Source organism: Lathamus discolor, chromosome 14 (genome assembly GCF_037157495.1).
Source record: "Lathamus discolor isolate bLatDis1 chromosome 14, bLatDis1.hap1, whole genome shotgun sequence".
In the NCBI taxonomy this organism is placed as follows: Eukaryota; Metazoa; Chordata; class Aves; order Psittaciformes; family Psittacidae; genus Lathamus; species Lathamus discolor.
The window spans coordinates 2,287,556-2,312,859 of NC_088897.1; the positions used below are offsets into that span (position 1 = coordinate 2,287,556).

The 25,304-nt window shown below is 40.5% G+C and overlaps 1 protein-coding gene across 11 annotated transcripts in view; it reads right to left on the reverse strand.

Annotated features, from left to right (window-relative positions):
- BCAS3 (BCAS3 microtubule associated cell migration factor) overlaps window positions 1-25,304 on the reverse strand; it is a 364,136-nt gene that overhangs the window by 118,834 nt on the left and 219,998 nt on the right. The window contains exon 24 of one of the 11 annotated variants that reach the window (XM_065694913.1): window positions 21,355-22,152. The exons of the other annotated variants lie outside the window; for them this stretch is intronic. Coding sequence (XP_065550985.1) covers window positions 22,085-22,152 — 68 coding nt within the window. The 3' untranslated portion in view covers window positions 21,355-22,084. Of the gene's footprint in view, window positions 1-21,354; window positions 22,153-25,304 lie in introns of those variants that run through there. 11 annotated transcript variants of the gene reach the window in all.

The following is a 25,304-nucleotide window of genomic DNA, read 5'->3' on the forward strand; positions in this document are numbered from 1 at the left end:
GCCTTAAAATATTCAGGCACTTCTCAAAGACAATATAGCTTTTGTTTGTGAGCAAGAAGATCATTAATTAGGAAAGCTTTTAAAAAAGGTTTTAGTGTCATTAGCAAAAACTAATAGGAAAATAAATTAACTTCCAACATCTGACACCAAGTTTGAAAAAAAGAAAGACATTAAAAACCCAAAGCCCAAGGACTGCACCCCACAGATCCACTTCCCTGCAGACCCCCATAACCACGGTAAGTAAATTCAATTTCCTCCCTTTCTTACTGCATTTTGAGTAAGAGACACATCGCTGTGAATGCAGATCTGTCGTACAGTGGAGTCACAGCAATATCATTTGAACCAACTCTGCTCAGCTCTTCAACTCCACAACAACAAACACACGCTTCAAAACACAAAGCTATAGTCCATCCTTCCAAATTGGTTTTATTTCCAAGAGCTTTTTAACTATGGCACAACTCAGGTAAAGATATTGCTCAAGAGCTGCCTTACGGCAGGCTCTTGGTGTAAATTCTGATTTCATGAAGGAACATACAATTACTAATTATTCTGAAGGTCTGCATTTGATGCAGCATTTAAAAGTAACACATCATGAAAGGTGGCCCAAAGTATTTCATGGATTTGAATAAAATGATCTTTTCCCCTTCCCTGGATGCTTGCTAAGAGACACCATAATTAGTCTGCCAAACAATCACTGCATACAAAGGAGCGCACATAATGGAACTATCCCCTATTTCAACCATGTCAGCTACAGAAGGATGAAAGATTTATACCTACTTCATATTAAAATTAATTAGTAAATGTCACATAGCACAGCAAAACCATGGGCATAATATTAAGAGGGAGTCAGGCCTAGTGCAGAGCTCAAAACCAACAGCCAAGAAGAGTAGGTTCTGCAAGCAAAGTGTTTATATGGCCATATAATATGTGGCAGAACACAATTTTCTGGGGTTTTTCTTCTAGAAATAAAGAAAATATAGACTTTAAATTTTAAAAAAGGAAGCTACACAGACAGTAAAATGAAATATTAATAACAGATATCAAAGTCTGGAAAATGAACGGAGACAAAATGTACTTGTAACTGCAACTGCTTGGTAAATCAAATCCCTGTTCTTGGATAGATTGCCTAATTTAAATAGATGACGCACTTTCCTCTTAGCTTTTCCTTCAAGCTTTCCTTCTATGAGGAGTCAGGGAAGAAATTTTCCTCTTTAATACCTTTACATTTGTGTAAAGCAAAATCAAGACAAAATGCTGATGCAAGCCCCAAAGGGAAAATACTTGTGCTGCAGAGTACACCCGTGCCTAGACCACCTTAAACGCACCCATCGCTGACGCCTGCCTGAGATCTGGATGTCCCCATGATGCACCAGGGCCCAGCGTCTGCCTGCTGGGATGGAGTTTGTTCACAGGAAATATGAAGGAAAAATTCACGCTCGGCTGCTTAATGAGAACTGACATCACATCTCCAGAGAGAGAGAAACTTTGGATGTCAGGCAGGTTAGCATAGGGCAAGCAGACGGTCAATAAAATATCCAGTAAAGTACTCTGATATGATAGATCTAATATTGTGGAAAAAGCCAGAAGTCGTTTTTTTTTTAATAAGAAAATGAGTTTAAAATGGTGGTTGAAATGGCCTACATGGTATTAACCTTCTCAGACTTGAAAACAATTGCAGCTGGTTTCTGAACGTGCTATAAGAGGTAAAATCAAATGAAGGTTCACGTAGCACAAGATACGCTTCTGTGGACATGCAAACAGGGTAATTTTGTACCAGTGCACGTACAGGTTTTTAGAAAATCGTCCAAATTTACAGCTAATTTTTAATTATAAAAAAAAAAAAAAACAACCAAACCAAAACAAGAAAAAATCTACGGATCACCCAAAATACATTTTGCTCAGGGAAAGAGGCACAAACCTCACCTAGTCTGGATCCCAGTAGAGCATCTGCTGACCTGAGTGACTCAGCAGCAGCCCCTGCATCAAGGTCAGAGTCCTGGGGCCAGCCTCTCTCCTCCCCTTATGTGATCTAACCTGCTGGTCACTTTTCCAAGCAGGATTCCTACTAGATTTCCTCTCAGAGCAACTTCTTCATGATAGCTCTTTCATGCCCCATTGTCAGCGACTTCTGAAATTCCCCCCCCCCCCCCCCCTTCACCAGATTGAAGTGTTTGGTAGGAAAACCCGGGAGGGATAAAGAAAGCAGCAGGCCATATGCAGTGAATCCCTGCAATCATTCTAATGAAGCTAAATCTTTAAGTTTACATAAAAGGAAAATTAAATCAAGCACCGGAGTGGATTGCAAAGAAATACACCAGGAGATGGATAAAGTTAATCACGTTTAGTTAAGGCTAATGCTGACCTACTCAGGCTTGCCTCAGAGATCCTTTGTACTTAAGTGCAAGTTTTATTTATATGGGAATAGACATGCACATGGGGCTGTACCCCTGCTAAATACCACAATGAAAATACAAGAAACCAGGGCTGTGGATCACAGCTTGGGGACTCCTGAAGCCTGGCCCTGTCCTTGAAACCCTGCAGACAGTAATGTGTTTAATAGGTAAGTTAGGAAAAACTCCTTCATCTTGGAAAAATAATGAAAGCCAATTTGATTTTCACGTTGTATGATTCCTGTCACTCTTCCAAAGGGAATCTGGGATTTGATCGGGATGCTCTGTCCTGAGCAGCCACATTTCACAGAGCTGCAGTTCACACCATAGGGCCAAGACACAGCTTTTGGTAGCTCCAAATGCACTGACCAACAGGAGCCTCTTGCTCTATGCAGGCAAGAACCTGCTTCTGTCTTTCTCTCTCTACAGAAAGTTCTTGGTTTGTCTATGCTCTGCCTTGTGGCCCAAAACTGTAACAAGGAGGTGGCACAGGAATTCCTCTAGTAATTACATTGAATTATTTTAGTGTTGTTTTTCACACAGATCTCACCCACATCTCCAGCAGGTGATGGCAGGAAAATGAGGGACTATTAAAATAAACTCAACACATTTCCTGTTTCATTCAACCATTCTAATACAGCATCTTCTATGTTGCTTTTCTTTACCTCCTAAAATAAAACTATCTCTTCAAACAACAGGTATACAATGTTTTGATATAAACCCACAACGCTGTCTTGGACACACAGTGAGGAAGAACCATTACAGCCTTGGCCAGGAGGGTGCCTTGCAGCAGCTCTACCACAGCACACACGAGCTGCTGTGTGTTTTGGAGGACTTTTCCAGTCCATGGCCACATGTTGACTACTGCAGTTCTATCTGACAGTTATAATTTAAGAAATTGAGCTGTATTCCCCAAAATGTTTATTTTCATGCAGTGCTGAAGCAAACGTATTCCTTTAACTCCTTCTGCTTCAGCTGATACTGGCCATACAAACTACCCAGTCTCCTGATGAAGGAGCAAAAGATTAGGATATGAATCTGTCAAGTTTGGAATATTTTTTTCTGTATAGCTCTGTTCAATGACGGAAGACAATAACGCTTCAGTGTTTCCTGAGAATAGCTCATTTGTTCTTTGTATCAGTGTTACAGAAAAGATTATTTGCAACTATTCACTTCCTTACAAAATATTCAGATTCTTCAATGAAAAGCGTTTCCCACATTGTGCAGCCACCCACGCAGCTCCATTTGAAAGTGAATGAAAAGCTGTGCTTGATGATGTTGAATACGTTAACCTCTTACAGTACTCCAGCTCTGGTGAGCCACTTTTCTTCTGCCTCTGCACAAGGAAGTGTTGAACACAAGTGAGATTCTGTTGATTGCATACAAATAAAGACAACAAAGGCATCAGATGATTATCACGGAGGCGATTTCTGACGATCATAATTTGTGCCTGAAGGCGTTTCATTTGTGGCAAGCTAAAACCAAATTTATACTTGCTAGGAATTAATTGCAATGTGTATCATAATTAATAATGAGATATGAAACATTTTCCTTTCTACCTCAGGTTACTGGTGTCAGCTTCAACCAGTTCAAACTCAATCAGAAGTCATCACCATTTAATGAGCAGTTAGTAGTCTGCGTGAAAGAGCCTAGTGGCTTAAGTCTCTTCCCTAATCATACGTACCACCACCATCACAATTAGCCCTTACAACTGCTATCTCAACAGAAACTAGGGACATTGTCTGGCAGATATGAAGCTCAGATATGAAGCTATTGAATGAATGTCCATTCCAATCCTTATGTCTTTTTCAGGGAAGTGCAGTTTGCACCGTGCTGCTGCTTTCTGGAAAGTCACCTTTGCTTATAAACTCCTGTTTGATGCCCCAGTCATGGACAGAAGCAGTAGGACCACTCTCCCTTTGCAGGACCTGCTGCCACAGTGGTGAGGGCACAGATGAGGGGCAGGATGCTAGTGGGGTACGAGGACCTCAGGTTGCTGGAGAAATGACAACTCCCAGAGTAGCTCTTTTATGATCCAGTAAAACCTCATATTTGCTAACTCATATTTACAAAATGCCTTTAAATCTGAAATACATCTTTGACTTTGTCCTCTTTTGTACGAGCACATCAGTGCACACCTGACCACAACACTGGTTCCTACAGAACCTTGAATGTTCAGAGCTCCATCATGTGCGTGCTGTGCAGCTGCCAAGAGGCTGCGAGCCTGACACCTCTCCAGCAAACAGGGGCATGAATTACCTGGAACACAGCACGAACATATTGGATTGTTTGAACACTCGAACACATAAAACACCCCCTGCAATTTGACTAAAACACTCTGCAGCTGCACTGCTGTTCTGTAGCTCCTAAGCATGACACGACTTGGGCATTAGCTCTTTAAAACCTCCATCATTTCTTTCTCAATTTTCCTCATTTCCCTACTTGCACATCTCTGCACAGAGCATCCCAATGAGGTGCATGAGGCTTAGGCCAACATATCACTTTTCCCTTCCCGTCATCCCATTTCACCAGGAAATCTGATTCTTCCATCTGTCCCTTCCTCCTCGCCCCATCTGGTGAAATTCAGCAGTTGCATTAACACAATCTGATGCTCTGGCCAGTGCTCGCATCCGCACGTCTGCACTGCAGCATCGCTGCTTGGCTCCTTTAAGACATCACTAAAAGAGATGTTAGTACATTGAAGAAATTCAGAGGAGGAAAAAAAAAGAAAGAAAGAAAGAAAGAAAGAAAGAGTTGCTCTTCTTTGAGAGCTGGCTGGATTGGAGGGCTATCTTCATAAATAGACAGGAAACAGAAAAGACTAATGTTGGGCAGATGACAGATCCCTGAATTCAGTTAACTGGCCTTCAAGATATGAACTGTTCTATTAAACATAGAGGCATTATGTTGGTCATCCACTTTAAGCCCAAGAGTGATTAAAATGCTGGCAGAAAATAAAAACTGGCTATTGAAGAGCTTGCCCTGAGGTCCTAATTTCAAATCAAATTTTACAGCGCCGCACAGGAACAATGGCAGCCCAGTACTCCAAGTCTTCTTTTTGTCACTTTGTACAAAGAAACCCCCTCAAACTCTCTCAAAGAACAATGGCCCCTCTAGATTCGCAACTACGCCAAGAATGGGCTCAAATCATACAAAAACACATTTTAAAAATACATTTTACACTGCCCTTGACATTTGAGACAAATAGAAGCCAATGCATTGAAATTCCAAGTATTTTTTTATATCCTTTCACAATGTGAATTTTTTATTTTCCCCAGTCTACTTGATCTTTGACATTCTGGCCTCTGCAAAAGGAGGACACAGCAGAGCAGTCAAAGAAATTAATTATGCAGATAATTGCATTTTATTAAAATGATTACTGTAGCAGAGAGCTCAACAAATGACAGCTCCACGAACCTGGCCCCCAGAAGAAATCAAGAGGACACAAACAGTTCATTTTTAATTGAAAAACTTCTCAGCTATTAACATTTAATTATCTGTTACCGATATAGGGCACTAGTTTAATTAAGCATCTTTCTATACATCAGGTTTGCCTTTTAGTACAACCACTCTTTCGAAGTTCTGCTCAGCTGCTGCAGATTCCCTGCTTCTACAGTCTGAGTTTATGTGAATTTGGCAGCGTGGATACAGACAGTTGTTTCCTAGTGAACAGCACACAAGACCATATGTTTCAACATTTAAGCAATTTAGAATCAGAGGTATAATTCTGAGTGTCCTTAGCAGAAATTGTACATTAAATACCCAAAGGATCTGAGCTCTACAAGAGATACAGCCTTTTTTAGCACTTTTCCCATAGCAACAAAACCACTCTACGCTACTTATATCATATACTCGAACCACAAGCATGCTGAGAGCATTGGTGAGCTGACTGAAGCCTGCAGCCAGACCTTTCAAGGGCTGCTCTGTTTTCAACAGCAAGGGACAAGCAAGTATATATTTTTCCCTTTCTGCTTCCTGCACCTCTTTCCCATCAGGCAGGATTCATCCAGGATTACCTCTGAAACACAGCTACGGTAAGGACTCATACCTGGCTTCTTGATTTGTGGGCATCTACTTTATAAGATATTGTTATCAGTCACTTTCTTTGCCACCCAAAAATAAGGCCAGACGTGTTCCTTGCGTTCTCTTAATTTCTGGGATGATGGACATCACCAGAACTATGGATTTAATTCAAGACACGGCCAAGGCACATCTGGCATGATACGCCATGCCCTTGTGCTGGTTTGCCCACTCAGCTTTTCTTGACATGAGGTCACACAAAGCCCACACTGCATGAGAACATTTTAAAATGGTTTGGAGAGAAAAACCCCCTAACAAATCCTGAAAGGAATAAAAATATCACAAACTAAATCACTGCGTCTATTAGTGAGTCTTCATGGGTTTAATCACAACACCTGCAATAAAATCAGACTGAAAATGACAGGCCAAAACTGAAATACAGTAGTATTTCCTCCTTAAAGGACAGCACAAGCCAAGAAACCCAGCAGATTACCAAATACCCGGAAGAACTTGAGTGAAGGCTTGTTCTTAAAAGCAACGATCCCCCCTGAAGTCACAAGCAATATTCCGCATCACGCATGGAAAACAGGGTTGCTGTTCCTGCAGACAAACTTAAGACCCATTTTGTCACTCTCACTCCCTTATAACCACTTCTCTGAACACGCTGTGCTGCAGAACAGTCACTCTCCAATTTTTCACACTAACATTTTAGAGAAAATCAAAGCAGGAAACAGTTTTCTCCACAGTGGGAATGCTGTCCTGCTCCGGGCAGGCAGTCCTCACGCTGCTACTGCAGGGGCTGAGATAGACTCAAGATTACTTCTCTTTCTGTTTCTTTTTCCATCCCATAAACATATGGAAACTAAAGAGATACAGTATTCAAAAATACTTCCTTACAACACTGTCATTAAATAACCCATTTTACATGACTTACCATGATTTCTAGACCTAAAATGCTTTCAAAGTCTTCTTCATCAATGTATGAGGGCTTTTGTATGGTGAAAGTTCTGACATTTGGTACCCTGGCATGGAAATTCACTTCAAATGCCTGAGTGACTCTGAGTGATTAAAACAAGCAAACAAAACCTCCAGGAGTAATTCCATTTGTGGGTATTTCCTTTAACAGCATTAATAATCTAATGCATTTAAAAAGAAGATTTAGAATTATAATTCACTTGTATTTCACAGGATTAAAAATGCAATATATGTAATACAGCCACAGTATATAAATACACACATATAAGAAGGTACTCTGGCAGTATCCATTTCTGCTGTGCAGGAGTTCAATGTCAACACCTTTATAGGTCATTTCAGTTTTACTTCAGTCAATCTACTCCAATCATAGAATAGTTAGGGCTGGAAAGGACCTTAAGATCATCTAATTCCAACCCCCCCGCCATGGGCAGGGACACCTCTCACTAAACCATCTCACCCAAGGCTTCATCCAACGACGTAAAATCCAGAGAGAACTCCTATTATTCAGATAGGTCAAAAAATACAGATTTGGTGGGATATAGCTCAAAGAATATACTGATCAGAAATGAAAACTAAGTATACAAAGTAGATTCAAAACTAATAACTAGTCTTCAGTGACCTGTACACCTAAAAGAAGACATGATCAACTAGGAATTTCTTTGCCTCCTGTTCATCAATTGGAACTTTACAAAATAATGCCCACTAAACCCGCTAATTTTATGCCTTTACTCTGATATATCAAAGAGAACTGGTAGTTCAGAACCAAGAGCACACAGGGAGCTCTTGCAGGGCAGCATGTTTCACAGTATGTCTCTCCTCCTGCTAAACCTAGCAGAATTTTCAGTAGCAACAAGTATGTTAAATGAATGTAAGGCAAGAAAGAAGGGAAAGAACTGCCAGCTCCTGAGAGCTCCTGGCTACCTGGGTGTGTGGGAGCCCTGTGGGTCCTCCTCAAAGCAGCCCAGGTTATTCTCGTCTCCCACTTTTCACTAGAAATTCCACCCTGCCCCTGAGAAACACTCATCAAAACAAGGCCATTTCCATGAAACATATCTCCACGGTGAAAGCACTTGATGAAAACATTCCCATCCCATTCTAATTTTAATTTGCGCTAAGTTTCAATGCAAAGGATCAGACACAGCTGCCCCACTTCCTCCTCCAAAGCACCCTCATTTTTGAGTTCCCTGCCCAAACCATGAAATGAAATCTGTGGGGCTTTAGAGGCACGTGTGTGTTCAGGAAAATTGAGCTTTAATTAAATAAAATGCCACTTAAATATTACTGGACCCTTTGGCTATATCTAATAGCAAGACTACTAAATAAAGCCCTTACAAGAAAAAAACACACACTGAGGGAAAATAGGATTGTTATTTTTAACACTGATAATTTTGTTTAAAAGAAGATTCCTTCCTGTGTTTCAACATTTTACGTTATGTTCTATTACAGAAACTAATGTGGGAAAAAAAGTTCAGAAAAATCCAGGCCCAGAATATTATGGAAAAAAGAAGCACCAAATGTAAAGGTCCTGTAATATTTGGTATCTTCAGATTTTTCTGCACTGGTTCACATGACCCCCACTTTATTTTTAGAAAGGCAGCAATTCCCGCTTGGATACGGTGCAATACCTTGTACCCGAATGTTGCTTTGCACAAATAAACCATAGAAAGTGTTGACTTAAAAATAAAACATTGGAAAAGGAGAAAGTTTTTTTTCTCTGTGAAAATTTCCGGAAAAGCTGTAAACAAAGGCAGGTTTGGCTCAGTGGTCGAGTGACTCTGTTGAGCTGTTGAGGATGGAGAACATATCAAACCTCACAGAGTGAGGAAATGTTTGTAAAACAGTTAGTAAATCATAGGCAGCAAGGTCACCATGTTTAACAGCAGGAATGACACTTTGCCAAAAGCCCAGCTGTGAAAGGGCGTATCTGCACACGGGCTCGTCTCTCGGTTATTCTTCTGCACGTCTGAATTTTGATTGGGTTTTTAAACACCTATTTCTTTAAAAGCAAGCGGAATGTACAGGATTTCAGACTGAAGACATCTGCCAGAACTGACACGCTCGTCATCAAATCACCTCAATACCTGGTTTTGTTTCACCAAACAGAACATAAGCTGTTAAAGCATCAAGAAATTCCCTACAGATTGATACCGACTGGCCTTGTTATCTCAGCAACGGAGTTTTAAGTTCTTGCTGCTGCTCTAAATTCACACACAGGAAAAAAAAAAACCCCAAACAATCTGGCCTCTCTGAGATCTGGCATTGCCAGAAGGTGAAATTATACATTTTTAAATGCAGACACTACAAACCCATGTATGAATACACGGAGTTTAATTCATCTGAAGCCAAGAAACCCAGGAATGATCATTTCAAGTTAAAAAGTTGTCACGAAATCACTTCGTAATACGGAGAGATTTATAAAATGACTCACCTGCTACTGTGGAAATCAAACACTCCGCGGTGTGTCACTGGCAGGCAGCATATAGCAAAGGAAGTACTTAAGCACATACTTGACTTCAGCTCCTTGCATGTTTGAAGTTAAGCTTGTATGTAAGTGCTTTGCTGGACTGGGGCCTATATGCTCCACAACCACAATAAAAAAAAAATCCTTATAAATTACTTACATATTACATCTAGATTAAAATGTTGGGGTTTAAATCACAGTTTATGATGAGGTTTTAAAGTGCCCTGTTCCTCTGTTCCCTATATTATGAGACAATGCAACAAGCAACTAGGGAGAAAAACTTGGTTTACAGTGATGAAAACAGGTCTTGCTTTTTGGGGAAGAACCCATGGGGCATTCCTCCTTCCTTTAGGTGGCAGAAAAGTGACATTACAGTTAGTGAAAGTACAGTTGGTAGGCAAAAGATTAAATAAGAAATCATTTGATCAATGCCTGTTGAACATAAGAACTACAGCGTGACATTAAGCAACCGAAATTTAATGCCAAAGTTAAACTTGCTTCGTAGTGGAGGAAAAAACAGGAATAAAGAAATACTCATGGGGAGGGTGTCTGTACTATGAATCCTTTCTTTTACTCTAGCTCTATTGCTTTCTTTATAAAGCAAAATTCAAGTTGAAACGACTCCTGAATCCGAACTCTACATGTCTTGGACACACTCACAATGTGGTTACAATTTTTCAAATGGCTCTTCTCATCACCAGCCAAACCAAACCCTTCTACTTTAAGAGACTTTTTGTGTTTCGGGGGGTTAGCAACCCAGCGAAAGATTTAAACTTTGCAAGTGAAACTCACACTGCTTTTAAACACAGTTCTCAGCCCTGCTCTGAGAAGTCCTGCAGCCACCAGTGGGCCAGCACAGAGGTCCATTAGCGTGGCCACCACAGAGACCCTGCTTTGTCAGCCTGCACTGGGGCAGACATGCATTTAAAGCTATGTTCCTAGGAAAAGGAAGGAAGGAAATGACTTTAAGCTACATTTAAGTTACCATTTTCACTGGTTTTGCCACTTCAAAGCCAAAGGTGACTTCTAAGGAAAAATATTTGTAGTATAAATTTCATATAGAAAGAATAATTCTTGAGTGAAGCCACATTTATAGGGGACTCTGTAAGGGTCAAGTAAGTTAACACCCAATAATAAAAATTGAGGCCAACTCTATGCATATGTACATGGCAAGGCACTAATTCTTCTGACACTACAATTATAGAAACAGGAGTTTCTATAAGATTATGATCATATTTAACGAGAACTCTACCAATCAATGTAACAGGAAAAAGAGGAAATTCATCCTAAAGGCAAGGAACTGAAAACCACTAAGAAAAGAGGGTTAGTTTAGTATTATGTAAACCTGAAAGTGACTTTAAAAGAATTAAATAAAATAATTAAAACTTAAAAATAATTAAACTGGAATCATTTACCCTATCTCTGCTTCAAGAAGAGACTCTGCTTCAAGAGACTCTTTCTTAAATGGAAAATCCTACAGTGAAATGATGTCCCTGACTATTAATTAACCAGGCCTGTGTGCTGAACATTTCCATTTGGTTAATCTTCTGGAAAGGAATTACTGTTTCATTTTACGAATTCTTCTTTGCTCACTACATGAAGCTTTTCGCATGTCTGCTACCATATAGTTTACTTTTCAGTCTTTTCTTCTTCTTTGGTCTTTCCTGTTCAAGTTCTGTTCAGTAATACGGCTCAGTTGTGCTTTGCTGCGCAGTTCAGTGAGACTAAATCAACAATACAGTTTAAACTGCCAGTACAGAAGTTAAAATTTACCTCCCTTAATCTATCTTATGTGCTTCAGAATTTTACTCCAAGAACCAGAGATATTAATTAACAGACAATAGGCTTACCATTTAATTACTAAAATTCCTAAAGAAAGCTCTTGCTACCCATTATTATTTTGCTACCTCTTGTTGAATGAGCAGCACTTCCTCCCATTTCTGCATCTGAGAGATTCTCGTGCCTCTACTGTCACTGGGATATTTAGGGCCCTATTCCAACCCACCCATCTTAGTTCCCAGGAATAGGAATTTGTTTATTTGTTACCAACAAAGCTAAAATTGTACTGAAATATGCTTCAAAAGAAAGTGATGGAGCTCAGAGATTCACATGAAGCCCTGTTGTTACAGATGGTGGATTTTCTTTGTCAAGAAGCCGGCAGATTACTGCCACGGGAAGCTTGCATTCTTAGCCCTGCTGCACATTTCCCTTGGATTGGCCTCAAGTAACATTTGCCTGCTTATTCCTCTAAGCACCAGATTTGTTACAGTGAAAAACAAACATACTTTTTTAGGTTTTGGAAGGTAGATCGTGTGCCCTGAAAGAGTTTATTTGACCTGGAGTCTGGATTTGAAATTATTCAAGCACATCCCATGGATGTTATCAGTCTCAGATGCTTCCTACCAGTTACTTCATGGAATAGTACTTGAAATACTTTACATTTCCTCTCACCTTGCTTTGTGCTTCTATCAAAAGCTGTAAAGAAAGAGATTACAATACTTCATTATAGTTGTTGCAACTACTGCTTTTTGTGAGGGTTTCCAACAGTAACAACACCGCCATATGCAGTGTTATTCTTACACATACTAAGCTTTATAGACAACAAAAAGTACAGGAGTATGTTTGAATTACTATTTTGGAAACACTGATATCCTTTAATGCAGACATCTTAATGACTGCTTTTGGGTTTCAACCAATGCATGCCTTAGTCTTTTAATGTGATACACCACCATCATCTCTTGCTTTAAACTCCTTGTCCAATTTAGAATACCTAGATGCCCTTTGTTTCTCAGAAACTAAACAAGTGGGCACTTGAGCAAATGACCTCTGTAAAGACAGAAGTCTAACAACCATTTTTAGGAGATATGACACTCCTTGACTTTGACATTGCCATATTCTCTTCCTCCCTCCAGTGCTGAAATTGTCCCTTGAGCTCACTGCCTTGCAGGCAGAGCTTAGCTCAAGCATCCATCTCTTAACACTAACTCCTGATGTCTTTATACACCTACTTCAGAAAGACAAGAGTTAAGAGAAAAAATTCAGAAGCCTGAAGGCAGCAACTACAAAAGAAATCAAACTGTTTATTAATGCATCCATCAATCCTCCTGTTAACTCTTTATGGTACTAGAACCTCTCTAAAGTATTCTGATTTTCGTATGTATTCTTTTAAGCTGTAAAAGTCTCAAGACATGTTTTTCACTTTAAAAAAACTTAAATTACTGTATCCGAGTAAAAATGTTGATTCATTTCTTCAGGACATGTACTCCTCCCTGGCCATGCAAAGCCACTTCAGCTTTCCGAAACACCCTTGGTGCACACGTCTATTTAAAATCAACACTCCTCTTGCACCAGGGCAGGGGCTGGCCCTTATCTCTGGGGGAGATTGCTGGCCCTGGACCGGCTGGGCGGTGTTTCCAATTTCCTTATATAACAAAGCTCCGATGTCGGGAGGAAGTGGGCAGATACTGAGAAATCAGGGAGGATAAAAAGCACTAGACCCATAACCTCTGGGGTCAGGAGGTTATGACTTCAGGGCCTAACAGTAAGGTGGAAGGATGTGTTCAGGTAGTTTTAAATTACCTTGTTTCACTGGTCTTTTCCAAGAGGAAGAGAGATAAGATCAAATGCAGAAGACTGATATCACACACATGAATATATACACACAGCTAATGTGAATATTACTTCTGCTTTCCAACTGTGAGTCGTTTGAATGTTCAGAAGTTGAAAAGGACTCTTTACCCCCCCCCCCCCCCCAACACAGATGTGATTTCATAGTAAGAAGAGCTGCAATGCTGATAAGCTAGCCAGGATCTCTTTTGCCCTCTCTGATAATAATTATTTACAGAACCAACAGACGAATTTGCATGACCATAAGTTGTTTTCCAACTACAAACAGGTGTAGGGACACATATGACAAACTGTTAAGTGGAAAATACAGCTTTTAGCCATACATGTAGGACTTTATGTGTCTGTACATGCAGCAGTAAAGGACAGAAATCCTCTCCCCATGTATGAAGAAGTTGTGAAGTCCCAGTTTTCAACTTGGATGCTCAAGTAATGACTTCATGATCATCAAAGAACTGACATCCCTGGCTGCGATGGCATGAAACACAGGAATCATAATGTATAATTAATAGTCACAAAACACGATCAGCAACCAGGAAAGAACTTCCCTGACATCACCGTGTGGACAGCAATGATGTTGAAGGAAAGGGCTGCCTAAGTTTCTGCTTGCCACTCCAGCTTGAAGTTGAGAGTTAGTGTTCCCCACTGCAGATGTGGTGGTGTGTTCCTAATGTACCTACTTTTGCCATAAAAGGAGCTTTGCTGCTGCAGGGTTTTTTTGTTAGGTTGGGTTTTGTTTCTTTTTTAATACCTGAAGAAGACACCAAAATCAAGTAAACCAGAAAGTGACTATGGCAATCACTGTGCTCTTGTAAGCTGCTAAAGTAAACCTTAAAGAAAAGTACAGACCACAGAAAACTGTAGATAGAGGGCTTGATTTTGTCAAACTAAAATGAAAATGTGGACTTTCAACCTATGAAAGTATCATGTTTCACACTACAAATACTAAAAGAAAGACGTGTGTTCTTTTGAATAAAAGAACTAATGACTATTCAGAAGATAACTGAAAATTGAGTTTCATCATTTCTTATGGGAAATTAGTTTGTGTGAAAAAGAAACAACTGTCATCTTTTCATAAGAAAACAGCCTCTGCACTTCCAGTGAACTTCCACCTTCACAGACAACTCTGGAAACAGGCCTCAGTAATCTAGGATCTCCTTACATGTCACCCAGTTCTAATCAAAGGGATGTTCTAAATTAACATTAAAGAACAGCGGGGTAAAGCACAAAGCACAAGTTATGAGTAACGTACTCAGCAATTTACAGGTTAGAGATTTTGCTAAAGGACAGATGCATTACTGAACACTGCACAGAGAAATCTAACCCATTCTGCTTCCCTATAAATTCTCTTTTATAGGAGATTTGCCTCAACAGCAAAAGATACCATTAGTAAACCAGTCCTGCAAAACATTCTTTTAATTGCCTTTGGATGAAAGCTACAGAATGTAAAGGTCTGTATTTGTTCAACCGATGTAACGTCCACCTATACTATGAGCAAGGCATTTGCGTGATGACTTTGAAATGCTGCATCATGTATCACTGCAAAAGTCTTTTTTGTACCATAAAACCTAAATCCACAGTTGTGAACTCTGAAAGGCAAGCCCTTCACATTTCAGACTCCTTTTCTGCATTATTTGGACTTGCTGATCTCAAAGGTCTTTTTCAACCCAAATGACTCCATGTTTCTATGGTATGTAGTTGTTAAGGTTAGGATTCTACTTTGACCTGACAGACAAAAATGTGCTAAGAGCACAGATACAGGTTAAAGCAAATTGTAGGAATAAACCATATCTGACAATTAAAACTCAGAGGCACAGCCAGCAAACTTCTTTGTCTCCCCTTCCTTCAATCTGACTATCTGAATACTCAGAAGACATGAACGGAGCATAAATCTTCACATGATTCTTCAATCTGTCTACAAATGACCATGACATTACATTTAAAGTATTCTACATATTGTATATGCTTCCCTTTTAAACAGTTAAGGAGTGTATCAGACACCGTGATAAACACAGAAAACTGAGCGTGAATACCAATAAATGCAAGCCTTCCGTCTCGGAAACTCTTCACTTATTTGATTAAGTTAGGTGAAAAACAAAGCAGTCATGCTTGTAGCTTTTCTTCCTTTTTCCTTTCCTCCACTCTTTTTATTCCTAATGCGAATCGGAAGTCTATGTGGAGCAGCCTGGCTAGCCCCAGTCTAACCTCCCCATCTGGAAGGGAACTAACCAGCCTTGGGGCTACTTCCAACCCTTCCCAGCTGTTGGGTTTGGGTTTTTTGTTTTTGTGGGCTTGAGAAAGCATATTTATATAAATGATTGCCATATCCTCTGCCAGCTGTTGACCCTGCTCTTGTCCCGGTTGGGGCATGTTTTTCATTTCTAGCGGCCCCAGACTGGAACTGACCCTGACAGAGTTAGCACGCTATGCAAACAGCTTCACGCGTTCTTGCTGTGACAGATAAGACAATGGCCGCCCAGTGCAAGCCGCTGGCCCGGTGTTTCCCTTTGGGCTAATGTCACACAGCTCCAAATGGAAAGAGGGCTTAGAAAAAATAAATGATGAGATTCACAGCAGTGGTGGGAGCCTTCCTGTCCCCAGCAGAAGCGCTCGGTCATTTCAGATACTGCTCTTATTAGCAAAAAGGTTAACAAAAACACACATGAAGAGGCATTTTCACCCGGCCACATCTTACGTTAGGTACCAGAAAGTTTCCTGAACTGAACTGTCAAAACATTCCTGAACTATTTTTGTCGGCCTGGTTTTCCTCCCATGGAATGGCGAGATGATGAATCTTCACTACAGCCCTTGAAAACAAATTCCAGCTAAATAATCAGCTAAATAATAGTAATGCTAAAAAAAAATCAGTCACAACCTCCAACAATAACATCTTTAAACTTTCAGATCAACGCATCTGACAAGAAAACCATTTTCTCTGTATCCCAAAGCGCTGCCCTGGAAACATATCCAGCCTACTAAATACCCCATGTTTCCTGGTCACCTGTAACTCCACTGAAACAAGAATATTCTGAACTATACTAAAGAATTACTTTGGAAAAGGGGAATGCTCCTAGCAAACCCTTCTGAGGAAATGGCAGTTACTCACTTCGGCTGTTTTTAACTAATACTGCTGAAGTTAAATGGGACACAGACAATGAACTGTCGCCTTTACAACTTCCATAAGCATTATCAGAGTTTTTGATAATAAGTAGAGGTGGCATATGTGTTCTGGTTAGTACGCAGAAGAGCCTCGTTTTATTCTCAATGCACAGATTTAATTAAAAATAAATTTACTGTTAACGCTTAAAGTGGTGCCAAGATTATCCAAACAGAAGGTTTATGATACTTAATAATTGATAAGAGGAGGGAAATTCACAGATTGCAACTGATTATTATTTAGTAGGTCTGTTTGCAAAGGTGAAAGTGGCAGTGCAGCTCGCCAAAAGGGAAAGAAAATCCTTGCTTTTAGCATTTGTATATCTAGAAAACAATGAATTTAGGGAATACTTTCTGTAAGCATTTGGAATTAAACTGGTATTACAGATCCCTGACTGATATTACAGTTTCACTGACTGTTTCACTGGATAATGTTGGATATGATAATATTCAAAGTGTAGTCTGCGACACCAGCTTCAGTCCAATTCCACACAAGGGGAGTTTTAGTTACTCTCTTTTTAATATCACCACAGAGGAGATCAGCTTCTTTAAGGCAGTGATTCTCAGCTTGGATTTCAAACCAGCTTTAGCACAATGTGCCAGAAATTTCCACAAGTGCTGAGAGAATTAACTGATGGGATCTTTGAAGCCTCTCTATCCCAGATTAACTAATGCAAAATCTGTGAAATCACAGTTCAATCTTCTTTTTTTGTATGGCTAGACGTGTTTGTAGTGGTTGGGATGACAAGATGCTCCCAAGCCATCTGGCTCCTCACACAGGATTTGATTCAGAAAATTAATAGTAACAGCATTGGTGTGCACATATTGCAACAATCCAGAAATCCAGTCCTGTTACACAACCAAAGGTTTTGTAATTCCCCCAATAGGTTACGTAGGTTGAAAACGCTGATTCTACAGCCTTCAAAAACATCTTCATCAAACAGTGTGAGTAATGAGTGAGCAATGTCACTACACACGGAACCTCAGGCTGCCCTGCACTCCTCACCCTGCTGTGCGCTCCGAACGCAGCCGCCTCCTCAAGAGCAGGGCACTAATTCACTGTGGTGAAAAGCCTGACTTGGAACACTCCACTCAGAATGAAAAGGGGAAAAAAATCCTTCTACTTTCATGTATTATGCAAATATAATATCTATAAATAATGTGGCTTTGTGCTTTCAATAAGTGCTACCTAGCATGTATCAGCCTACAAATTCAATTCTTCTTTTAAGGCTATCATACTACAGACATTTTCATGGTTGAGCAAAAGATCCATTGGGCAAACTGCAAGTTTTGTTTACAAACCAAATTCTGACCATCCAAACAACAGGACCTTGGGAATTTAAAGGCAGCTTTATATAACTTTCTTGAGTCCAATTCAGTAAACCCACGCTTCTGTATGAAAAAGGAAAGCTTTTTGCCAGAAGTGCTGCTTACCAGAACAGACTCAGGGCTGAGAGAAACTTGTATAAATTATCTATGGCAGATAAATTGTGTATTAAAATGTTACTTTAAAAGATTATTTTAGTTTGGTTCAAGATGAGCATCTTACTATATTGTACATAATTCAAAGCTTATTGCCATTAAAATTCATTAGATCTGTGTATTCAAATCCACGAGGTATCTTTGGAAACACTCAGCTAACGTGTTTAACTGCAACTGTAAAATTTCAGCTTTCTTTAGAGGTTTCTAAGCAGAGTTTCTGGATGCTGCTGCAGAGATTGCCTGGCAGAGGAGACGGACAGAGCACTCGGGGAAATGCCGCTGCGTCAAATGCATGAGAAAGATGGGAACAGAGGGAATTTCAGACAGGTACATAAACGTTCAGAGCGTGCAGCAGTGAAGGGATGTTCAGGACTGTACATGATTCAAAACACAGTGTAACTTGTAAATACAGGGAACATTAATGGGCACAGTTTTGTCTCTTTTAACAGCGCTGATGGATTTCATTACTGTGCAGTAACAAGTTGAAATAGATAGGTGAAGTCTTGTACTCCTGTTTTCCTTTTGTTATGAATTTTTAAACCCCTTAAAGGTTCCAGAAAACACAATATACAAAGTATATAATAAAAAATTACTTTGCCTTTAGAGCATTAAAAGCAAAAGCTTCTATAAAAGTCAAGGAGGCGGAAGATCCTCAGGGAATATTCTCTTCCCTTGAAGCCTTGCAGTTGCAACATGTATGCTCTGAATAAATAAGAGGCTAACAAGCCATCCTTTGCAACCACATTGGCCAAGATATTTTGAGCTATGAGCAGCACTCGCGTGTTTTCTCTCTCAGTGCTCATTTGGAAACACCTTCAGGGGAACTGTTTCTAGAGGGCTGCACTTTCTCAAAAGCAGGTCCCTTCAACGTGCTGGGCTGCACACCCAAACCGCCCGCCACTTCTGCAAACCCTGATTTCAGGTTCTTCGTGATAGCCTGGGCTCACATTCCTGAAAACCTGAGCCAAGTGAAAGAAAAACTTCGCGGTTTTGCTTTCTAAAAGCCTCTGCCTCATCAGTCCTGAGTTCACGTTTCAATCTCTGCTGATCTTTTTTATTTCGTGACGTGTCGGATTAGCCCGACTCTGCTCCTGCTGAAGCCAAATGGGCAAGTCCCACTGCTTCCAAGCAGAAGGATATTAAGCCCTAAATTAATAGTTTTCTTTTGGTGCAAAGATCAGGGAACCCATAAGAACAGATGGCCAGAGATACAAAATGTAGGAGATTTAATTACCCTCCCCCCCCCCCCCCCCCTCAAACCCTAGAAAATATCTTACAGCCAAATCATTTGAGATACAGAAGTTTCATGAAGTCCGGCAGGCGCTGAGGCCCCACTCAGCACAGGGCTGCACTATTTGCTGCTAAACTTAGGTTAATAGCCGATGACCCTTCCCATTCTTAACCTCAAGCACTGACCTCCTGACCTACCCCCAGTGATGGTGTTTATAAGCATGTTGCCACTGGTGTAAATAAAAAAGGAACACAATGTGCTGAAATTGTTACTGGTGATGACAACTGACACGCATTTTACACTGCCAGTGGGCAAACCCATCAATAAATAACTCCAAATCTGTTGTTAATGTGTTTAGAGCTTCTTGCAATGCTCGTGTCATTTTTGCTGGTTTCCCTCTTTTTCTCTGTATTTATTTTTGTGGGACAAACAAAAAACCTCCAATAAGGAAGTCAGCCACAAACAAGGCAGCCTATGAATAAAGTTTACCATTAGCATTAGACCACAGCTGGATTTTCTACCTTCCAAGGTACTCCCTTCAGCTATGGTAAAACCCCCATGAATATATGCTGTGCCACAGAGCAAGCGAAATAGTAGACTCTCTAAACCCTTCCAAGTCAAAAAGCACGCTGGATGTACAGGTTTTCAAAGTCCCTGCCTATGGGGTACTGTGAAAACTCTTCCTCTCCACACAGCCCACAAGAAGCCAACCAAAGCAAAAGTTATAGCCACTCTACAGAAATGCTTCACATACAAGTAAGACAAACAGAGAGACCCTCTTGCCCATCTCTCTTTTTAAGCTATGCTTTGCTTTTTTAATTAAGTAATTTCTAAGGTTTTTATATCGTAAATTCAATTTTAATCCAGGTTAAAATTACAAAGCAATCGTTACAATGATATCTGATGTGAATTCAAACACACCATAACATCAGTCCCTGTGTTTGGAATGTGCAACTTTTACTGAAGATATTGCAACTGCACATATTTATTAATTTAAATGCATTATTTCCAATTAAAAATTCACATGTAGAGCGTAAATGTTCACAACACTCCTTTCGATAGGAGCCCTGAGAACACCAGGATAGGCATTAGCTGCCAAAGCTGAACCCCAAATACAGTGCCTGTCACCCACCTAATGCCACCAGAGGACCCTCGCCTTGCCAATCCCCTGCTGTTCTCTGTCCACGGCTCAAATGAAAACCCAGAGAAAAACAATGGGGAAACCACCAGTGAAACGTTTCAGGCAGCTCTGAACATTTCTGTGTTGAAGCAGTCTGTTCTGTTCATCTAATCATCTAAACCAATTTGTTAAGAGACTGGATGACTAACTGCTGCAAAGGCCAACTCCTCTAACAGCACAAAACCCCCAAAACATGCCACAGAAAGCTGTGGATCCCTGACGACTGATCAGGAAGCACAGAAAAGAGTAATGTCAAAGTGTAAGTACTTCTGAAAGTCCTGTTTTATCAGCTGTACTCTGGGCCGGGTGCCTGGCTGGTTCTCATCACTAACAGACAGAATCTTTCGTTTTAATGGTGAACAGCTAAAGTCTGCTGTTGCTGCCGCTACAATTCAATGAGACAAAGGGTACATGAGCATGCTTTTAAATGGAATAAGTTATAAAAATGATTATAGTAGATGCAACAGCCTATAAAATATGATCAAATAGCAGTCATCTATCATTCTCAGAAACAAAAATTAGATTATGTGTAATTGTAAAATCTAATTTACATTCTCCTATTTCCAATTTAAATTCCCACTTTTATGAAATATTCTCTGCTTCAAAGTTGTGCATGTGTAAAAGGTGCTTTGACATGTTTCTAATTGATTCGTTTTACACTGTCGAAAGGAGAACAGCGATTTGCAACCGAATTTTTCTCTGTCTCGCACACATCTCTCATTTGCCCATCTTAATTCAATTAAAGGAAGTAAGGACGGTTTGACCGATGAATGAACCATATTTTAACCGAGGACATTTCTATGTAAACTGGAATACCCCAACCACTAATTCTCAGCCAGTTACTTCCGATCTGCAACTTTTATTTTGAAAGGTCATGGCATGGTCACCGAAAAGACAGAGGATATTAAATGCTGGCAAACATTTGATAGCAGTGCAAAAGTACAGGATGATATCAAAAGCAGATTTTAAACTCAAATGCAATTGATATGCAAACATTCTGTCTTTATTCCTAGCTATCAGGGTAGCTGGAAGTTAAAACTTTAAAGCAACTCTCTTCCCCCGTCAGTGCATTGTACATCTGTTCCCTAGAAAAGCAGTAAAGACAAGACAATTTTTCTGTTTCCCAGATCTATTATACTGGTGATAACTTGTACATCCAGGACACTAAAAGCATCATTCCTGTGCATCTTGGTGGGTTATAAGGCAATATGTATAGAAACACTGAGCCCATATACCAAAATTTATTTGTACAAAGACCAGTTGTAAAGTATGTGGTGTCTTTGACAGGTTTGTGTGCATCTGCATCTGAGTGTATTAACCTGTAAATGTAATTTCTGTGAACAGCAGTGTAACCCTCACAGCTGAATTGCAGTCTCTACACTGACCTTGAATACCCTGGACTACCAGTATATATCCAGCAGAAAGGTTAAAAGTGGAATAGAAAGCAAGAACCTTCAGCTTCAATGCTTAGGCACTCTCTATTATTTTCCATGAATCTACAGGAAGTGGTGCCATCCACCTTGTACACTTCAAGAAAGCTGTGAAGATAATGATGGTATTTGTTTCTACATCAAGTAGAGAAGTTCTCCATCCTCATCCTCTCCCCAGACATGGGCACTTTGCTGCTCCTGCACTGCAAGGCAAGAGGAAAAAAATTCCTTCAAGTTCCAGGATAATAAAGCAGATTTGATTAGTCTCATGCAAACGGGCAGGAGTAGCACAGGGGGCATTCAGCGGTGGGAGCAATGGGCAACATCAACACTTTCTGTAAAGTACTATTAGACAAAGATGCCATTTTGAGGAGATGTATTAATATATCACAGGACTGTAGCCGCAGCACCTCCTGGACACTGCTCTTAATCTCACTGTGGAACAAGAGAGATGCTACAGTCAACAACAGAGGAGGGAATGTTACAACAAGGATATTTTCTTTAAGGAAAAGCTTGCTGACAGCATGCTGAAATGAGGATAAACACAGGCCCACTGCTTCAAAACAGCAGCAAAGGCTGAACTTTTATTAAATAAACATGGCAAACAAGCCAGCTGAAGCCCACAGGCAAGATGCTCTGTCACCAGAGAGGTGAGGATGATGAGGTGTGTCCTTGACCAACTACTTGTGAAGTCCCTTCTGAATCAAACAGGAGCAGGGAGTACCTGAGGCGTTTAACTCTGGATTTCCACTGAAGAACAAGGCCTGTGGGACACATCCACACCAATGACATGGCCAGATTACAGATGAATGAGGAGAACTAAAAGTGTTTTCTTTTCACTACCAAGGTGGCCACCAGAACAGATCTCAGGCAAGAGCTGTTCTGGTCTGTCTTTTAGTTTGAGAGCAGTGGTCTCAGTTACTTGTACCTTTAACAAATACCTAGGTTCAAAGCGAATGCAACAGATCTTACTTAGGGTAGTGTCTATACCTGTTCACAAAATCAGCTGAAAATACAAAACCCCTGCCAGGTTTTAGATCTCACATTTTAGCAACCAGGTATGATTTGAATCTCTTCTGAGAACCTCCCAGCACTGACCGCAGCCTCGCATTGGAGCTGTGTTCTGGTCCAGCCCCGACCTCCCCCTCTTCACTGCCTGCACTGTCCTGTTCCCTGGCCAGGAATCACTTTTGGTGTAATGATGGTTGCTCAAAGCTGGATATACCACACCTACAACATCAGGCTATAAAGAGGGTCTTTCTCCTGCCAAACAGCTCCAGGTGGAGTTTTGGCATTAAGCCTAACTGCATTATTTCTTCTGAAACAGAAAATGCTAATAGCATGACGTGCCAAGGCTGTTTTCCAGAAGCAGACAACAGTAATGCAGGAGACAGAAGCAGACAGGTTTGTGAATGTTAACATAAAAATGTGCCAAGAGCCAGTCAGAAAAACAATCACTATAAACCATAGTGGGACCTTACACGAATCAGAACAGCCAAGCTCTGAACACTCTTGTGTATCAGCAGAGCCCCTGACCAAGCTTACCGTGACATGTTAAAAGGACTCCTCCCCACTATGTGCATAGCAAGATTTACTCCTTGCGAGTAAGGTAGGCAGAAGGTGGCTATTTGTTTTGGCTAGTGTTATAAATAAAGAACATCCAGCTTGTATGATGGGTAAAAGTTATTCCCATTTGTGAGTTTTTCCTGGAGTGAGGGCAAACTACACTAAATATTCCTGTCTGCCTCTGTGTGCACAAAGAGCCTGGAGCACATAAATCTGTAGTAATATTGCTCTTAGAAGAACCAAGACACATAAACTGATGCCCATATGCTGTGTGTATGATTTAAAGAACATGATGCTCTTCTGCAGCATGCGCTGTGAGCCATTTTTGGGAGCCACTGTTGCACCTGCAGTGGCGTGCCTAAACCCCATCAGCAGCATGGTGGAAGGCGACCTGTCTAGTAGTGGAGGGGACTGCCACCGCCGAGCTCCTCCAGTGCCGCGGCCATGCCGCTGCGTTAATGACCTCGCAGCAGTAGACAGATCCAGTCCTTCTGCTTTTCTTTCTCACTGAATGATTTCCCTAAAGCCAAAGCTGGGCAAAATGCCACTAATGCTGCCGTAAAACTCCCGCTGTGTTAGGAGGGAGGCAGGCGACTGAGGGTTAGGAGGTAATCAAGCTTACAGATTAAGGCTCACTAAAGCTACAAGATCAGCACAGCTCGGGGTGTTTATTAACTCTTTGAAAACCAAGATGTACGATTTGGGATCACACTAATATAAAGGATGCTTTCTATCAAGACCTGACTGCTGAACTACTTTGCAAGAGTAATTCTAATTTGTGCGGAGGCAGAAGTACAGAAGAAACACTCTTCAAACCTATTTCGATCAATTTTATAACAAACTGTGCTTCAACCTATGAGACCGCACAAGCAAAATCCTCCTGAGAATTACAGAGAAGTAAAATTTGCTAATTATTCTTCCGTTCGGAAACAGTGCTTTTTAAAGGAAACCAGGCAACCTGAAAGTCAATGAGTTAAACATACTTCTACCCCTCGTGCATTAAAGCTGTGACCCAGGAATGACTCTTTTTTTTAGCAGTGCAGAATGGGTTAATTTCTGAATATAAAATGAGGTTGCCACAATCTGGGTGTTTTTTGTTTTGTTTGTAACACAAAGCAAAATATACTCTACAGATGCTTGATTAAAATGCAACAGCTGTTTATGGCGGTGCATTTTCCGCTAATTTACTAGGGCAGATTTTTCAAGGAGCCTTGTTTTAGTGCATCTTCATTTGCATAAACATCATACACCGAAGCTGTCTGCCCACTTGTGCCTGCCTCGGCTAATATTTTAGGTTTCAATTCAAATTCAACTAAGCCATCCCCTCCCAGAAAGGAAAAAGAGTTTTGAGAGCAAGGTGTTACACCTCCGGCCCGTGACCTAACCTGCGCTTTGTATGTATTTAACTTCTCAATCCAAAACATTTCATTTTTTGGCACCGTATGCAACTAGTATTTAATCTGCTCCTCACATCTGTCTGGGTAGGCCTGGTGCCTCTTTTTATATTATTATTTCCCTTCTATTTCCCTTTCTATTACATTCCTTAAGCTTGATGACTAATCCAAATTATTAAGAAATACAAAAGGGTTTATGTAAATTATTACGATGAACAAAACCAAATCACAATTATAACATTGTTAAGTGAATTAGACAACAATGGCTACAGCTTCCCTATCATACATTGAGGCGAATGAATTTGAACTTTATTGACAGTAGCAGCAGAAAGCCTTAATCACTAAGCACCAGTGCAGTCTGATTTTTGCAGGGTAATGACCCATCTATATATTCA